Here is a 5,685-nt window from a genome sequence, read left to right as displayed (position 1 = left end):
CTCTTTGGGAGGGAGAACGTCTTCTGCAAGGAGGTGAGGCCAGCCTCAGAGACAGTCTCTCAAGTCTCTTCCCACCTGCCCCGTGAAACACGAGGTCTCTGAGACACACCCTCCACTTAGGGGGCGTGAAAAGGAGGACAGGTGTAAGCATGGAGAAGAGCTGAGAACTGGCCCAGCTGGGATCCTGAGAGGCTGCCTGGGAGAGGCTGCCCGCCGTGCGTGAGCCTTGGACGCCCCCACTCCCATCCAGCCACCCCTCTCCGAGCGGGCCGGGTGGCATTTAATCACAAACACTCATGAAAACCAGCTCCTACTATTGAGCCCATGATACAAAGTTGTGCCAGCGGCTGGCGAGGGAGGCCATCAGTGAACAAAGTCATAATCGCTGATCACTGCTCCCCAGGCACTCAGCACGCTGGTGCTCCTGGTGCTGCCGCCCACTGCCCGGGGCATGGGCGAGGCAGGCGCATCCCACTTACCTCGTCCAGCCTGAGGCCCTCGTCCCACACTTCACCTCCATCGTCATTGCCACTGCCCCTTCCCGCCCACCTGACTCCACTCTGCTATTAAAGTCACGCTTCCACCTGACATTTTCTTTTTAATTTTTAATCAGTCTGTGTCAAGAAAAAAAAAAAACAAACAGGATTTGATGACACCGCCAGCTCTCACGGCTCTATCAGCATAGCGACTTTATGGATCGGAGTTTTGTTTCTATTTGTCTAAAACCCAGAGGAGGAAAGGAATCAACTCCACAGACGAACATGTATTTGAAGAGACACTTCGGGACGCGGGGACATTTTTTTTTTTTTTTAAGCAATCGTTTTCTTAGGAACAACACCCAGGGGACCTTGGAGACCGCGCCGTCGGAATCCGATGCAGGATCCGTGAGCAGGGGAAGCGCCCAGGGCCCCGGAGGCGAGGGCAGAGCTAGCTGTCTTTGGGCTGGGAGGCCAGGCTGCAGACTTCACAGGAAAAAAGAAGGGGAACAAAAATAAATCCAACCTCATACTTTATTTGGAGGAGGAATGTGTTTACAGAAACAATTTCTGTTTCGGAAAATAAAATATGACTGAGGGCAACAACCATGGTGAACGGGAGAGGGCTCATGACTCCGAGATAAATCGTCACGTGGACTCTTTTCAAAAGGCCAAAACGAAACGTTGCCTTGGTCACTTTCTCCGCCATGAGATGTATTTGAACACATCCCGACCGATCTGCAAAGTCGCAAGATTGATCCAATGCCGCGGATCCAGGCGCGAGACCAGGGACACAAAACCAATGCTATTTCACCGAAGGTCGGCGTGGAGTACGTGACTTCTACTTTTTGAAGAAACTTCCAAAAAGCAGAGTCTGCCTGAGTCTTTCCTCTCCTTTCTCGCTGGAACGACCACCTCCCGCCTTGGTCTTGCTCTGGGCAGAATTACCGGATGGAGGAAGACGGTCCAGAAGTCCCACGGGAGCCTTCTCTGTGGGAGCCTCCAGGGGGCGCTCTGCAGCTCCGCTCAGACTAGGCAGAGGCTGAGCGGTCCTAATTTGGCGTCCGGAGACAGTTCCAAGCAGATTTTAGAAGCGAATTTACATAATGTGACATGCTTTCAGAGGAGGCAGCTAGCACTCATGACATAAGTCAATGGGACGCGGCATTCGGTGGCACGTGCGTGGAACTGTCTCACGTTCCCCGACACGAGACAATTTACATAATGTGACATGCTTTCAGAGGAGGCAGGTAGCACTCATGACATAAGTCAATGGGATGCGGCATTCGGTGGCATTCGGTGGCATGTGCGTGGAACTGTCTCACGTTCCCCGACACGAGATACACCTGACACCTTCGCCCAGAACCACGTAGGGGGAGGGATCCCCTCATCCCTTTGTTTCCCATTGGTCTCGGCAAATCCTCGGGTCCCATTTAAAAGCGCTGCACCGCGGTTTGTCCGTATCTGTCACCCACCGTTGAGTCCGTGATGTATGATGTGAGTCACTGTCCCCATGTAGACAAATTGGAACACTTCCCCGTCCCCCTCGCTCTGTCTTTCTGTGGCCTCGCTCCAAGGTACATGGTTCCCGTTCCCAGAGGGGCAGTAGAATCAGGAGGACCCGGCCTGGCTACGCGTCTTCTTCCATGAGAGGAATCTCTGTAAAAGAGGAAACGGCTATTATTTAATACACCGAAAGGCACGGCAATGGTCCATAATTACGAGTCAGAGTTCCTATAACTCCTGAAATCAGTGAGGTGAAGAAGAAAACGTTACGTTCCACACATCAGTCAATAGTCAGATAAGCCACCTCCTCCATACAACATCTATTCGCTGGGAAACCTCAGACCCAGCTCATGAAAACGAACACGTTCGGTTTTAACCATGTGCCCCGGAGGTCGCACACACCAGGAGGTTACAGATCCAGGGCAGAGAGGAGGCAGGGGACTGCAGGAAAGGAACTCAGTGGGGAACCAGGGGGCCCCGTTTCCACATCGTTACTGCTACTTACTGTCGCTACATGCAGGAATCGGTATCTTATGCGTAAACTGGGAAACAGAACCCTATTTAGCCTGATGCGTTTACTATGAGCTGCTGTCTGCCTTTCCTGTGACAGGCGCATGCACGTCTTTTACTCCACACCTGGTAAAAATAACCTGCGTGTACGCAGAACTTCCCCCGGGGCCAGGCCCTACTGCAAGCATCTGCGTCTTTCCTCCTGGCACGCATGCGTGTTACCTGGTCCTAGGTGCCACCTTCAGAAGCCCCGTCTAGCTACAGGATGAAGAAGAAAAGCATCCCAGATCATAAGGATGCTACGGAAACCGAGGGCCTGCTCTGGATGGCTCGGCGCCCTTTCGTGCCCCCTGAAATTTCAGTTAATGGGCTCATCACTTGTGAGATGATGATCATTCCTTCCGCTAATTGGTCTTGCCCGTGGCTTCTACGTGCAGAGAGAGCAAGAAGCAATTTAAGCTGAGTGAGAGAGAAACAGACTGATTTGGCTCTGTGCTGGCTGGAAGATGCTCAGTGCTGGGTGTGGAGGTGTATGCCGGGGTGCTCAGGCCTCGGGCGCACACTTACCGTCCGCGATATCGATGCCTGGGCTGGTGGATGCCACCTCCCCCGCCGTGCTGGCCGCTGTGTCAGGGTTGTCGGACGCGGGGCGGGTGTCCCCTTGGCACACGGGAGATGAATATAGGCTCTGAAGCAGCTCGGAAGACCCCGAGACACTGTCACAGGTTTCTGAATCCCCCGGGCCCGTGTCTGTATCCCCTGAGCCGGGGTATGCTGGGGGGCTCTGGTCATCCACGGGTAAAGGGCAGCCCTGGCCCACAGAAGCCAGGTATCCGGGGCCTAAGGCACTCAGGCCGCCACTCACAGCCTCGTCGTAGGACGGGAGCATGACGGGCACGCCGTCCACCACCACGAAGTCAGGGTCGCTGCTGGAGCTCCTGGGAGGCCCCCTGCACAAAGGAAAACAGTGCCAACGTGTCGGAAGGACGTGCTACCCCAGGAGTGAAGCCACCGGTGACCCCGCTGCAGCTGAGGTGCTCCGAGACCACGGCAGGGGCAGGGGCCCGACAAAGCCGCCTCCCTTCCGGTTCTCCCCGAAGGATGGTGCTGTCACCATGGCCACTTGGGGGAGCACAGATTCCCTCTCCTCACTGACTCGTGCCCTCCTGCCTCTCCCTTCCTGTCCCTCCCTGTTGCTTCTGTTATTGTACTTCCTCCCTCTTCGACCGCTGGACTTAGCCTTACGGTCATAACCTCGTGGGCAGGGACCATGTGGCCCATGCCAGCCAAGCATCAGTGTGCCTCTGCGGTGTCCCTCGGGAAGGCAGCTGGAAACAGAATCATGTCATTAAGAGCATAGAAAACTGGGGACGACCCTACTGCCCCCAGAGAAAGGCTAGCCCTTGCATTTCTTATGCTTTCTTGCTTCCTGCTATAGTATAAAAATCACTAACTTTTCATCAAGAGAGAAAAACAACAACAGGAAAATAAAAAGAAAGAAAGGAAAGCTCTAAGCACCACCTCGCTACCTGATTCAAGCTATGCCAGGCTCACCTCCACCTGCAGACCTAGCAGCTGACTGAGCCTAAGCTACACCCACACTGCCTGGAGCGAGGGCTGCTGGGAGCAGGCAGATGTTTTGTCATCTCGGCCGGTTACGGGGCCCCGCCCCTTTGCATCTGGTCATCTTGCACATTTGAGCCCAGCTCTGTCTGACCTCCAGCCTCTGCCCCATCCTCTCAAAGTAACTGGCGTGGCTGATAAGTGGCCAGCCTCTCCTCTACATCCCAACCTTGACACTCGGCTCCCACAGACTCAGTCATCAAGCAACTCTTCAGTGTCTACGCCCGTGGAAGGAAGCTGGAGGGAAAAAAAAAAAAACCCATTCTGAGCTTGCCCTGGAGACTCTTACTGTCCCTGTGGATAGATGAGCCCAACTTTCCTGAACCAACCAGAGCATAAACTCAGACGGAAATACTTGAGCGATAAAAAAAAAAAAAAAAAAGCAAAAGGGTTTGGGGAAACACTTAAAAAACATTTTAATATTTAGTCGATATAACTTTTCTTCCAAGTATATGTAGAAAAATAGCTCTGTGGGCTATTTGAACGGACTCCAATGTGTTATAAATCACAATATGTAGTTTAGCTTTCTCTTTGTAATCCTTAGGCCTGCTTTAGATCGTGTGATTGCTCCATGATAGAACCTGGTCCCTTGATGCATAAGTCATAATGCTGAGGACTGAGAGAGGGGAGGGCAGGTCTGGGAGGAAAGGAGCTTGGTCCTAGCACCAGGATGGCAGTGACATACTCTGGGCCTGGCGAGGGACGCAGGCAGCCCCCAAACCTAGCACACTTCTGTGGCCGGCAGAGGGGGCTGCCCATGGGGCTGTGGGGCCCCTGCACTGGGTGGGGGAGCATTGCTAAATGAGCCGAGGCCACCCCAGGGGCGTGAAGTCAAGGTGGGGGGCGGGGGGGGGCAGTGCTGTCTCCAGCAGCTCAGGCTTCCCTCATTCCCTGCCTGGCTGGGAGGCTGGACTTTTCCTGGAGGAGAGGGAGGGTCGTGGTTCATTCCAGGAGTCCTTCTCCGCTCCGCAGCATTCTCTTTTCCAGGGGGTGGCAGGCACGACCCTGAGGGCTAGACTGTCCCTGGTCCTTTCCTGACGCGTAACGTCCCAAAAGGAGACGATTGACATGGGCCCGGAGTTCAAGGGAATAACGATCGTTCCTTGGTGGCAGGTGGCTGTGTCTGTGAGCTTTGGCTGGTGTCCTGTGACGTCTGGTGCCGGGCCCTCCTTCTCCAAATGTCCGCAAACCCACCCCCTTGCTTTCTGAGCGAATTCTCCTTCCAGAACACCGATCTGCCGGGCAGCAGGGCCAGGTGGCGCTTCTTTGTTCTGGAGGGCGGTGTGGGGAGTTGGGGAGCACAGGCTGCTCCCGGCACTCAGAGGGCCAGACCCGCCTGTGAGAGCGTGCAGCAATGTCCTCTTTGAGGAGGGTGGCCAGGAGGAGGACGACATCAATCCAAGCTCATTCGTGTGGCCGAGGACGAGGGGGGGGCCGCCCTCTCCGGCCCCACTCTGAGGCAGAGTCTCACCAGCCCTGTGCTGAGCCCCCGCAGAGTCCCCCCTCCTTCCCGAGACTTCCCACGGCTGTCGGGCCTCACACCTGGGACCTCATCTCCTAATTCCTTCCG

The 5,685-nt window shown here is 55.0% G+C and overlaps 1 protein-coding gene across 1 annotated transcript in view; it reads right to left on the bottom strand.

Annotated features, from left to right (window-relative positions):
* Nucleotides 1-1,841: 1,841 nt before the first annotated feature.
* SUSD4 (sushi domain containing 4) overlaps nucleotides 1,842-5,685 on the bottom strand; it is a 90,736-nt gene continuing 86,892 nt past the window's right edge. The window contains exons 6-7 of the mRNA XM_006916243.3: nucleotides 3,060-3,446; nucleotides 1,842-2,135 (exon numbers count right to left, since the gene is read on the bottom strand). Of these exons, the coding sequence (XP_006916305.1) occupies nucleotides 2,107-2,135; nucleotides 3,060-3,446 (416 nt within the window). The 3' untranslated portion in view covers nucleotides 1,842-2,106. The remainder of the gene's footprint in view (nucleotides 2,136-3,059; nucleotides 3,447-5,685) is intronic.

This window comes from Pteropus alecto, unplaced genomic scaffold, assembly GCF_000325575.1.
Source record: "Pteropus alecto unplaced genomic scaffold, ASM32557v1 scaffold65, whole genome shotgun sequence".
In the NCBI taxonomy this organism is placed as follows: domain Eukaryota; kingdom Metazoa; phylum Chordata; class Mammalia; order Chiroptera; family Pteropodidae; genus Pteropus; species Pteropus alecto.
The sequence above is the reverse complement of the archived record's forward strand: the minus strand, read 5'-3'. Positions and strand labels throughout refer to the sequence as shown.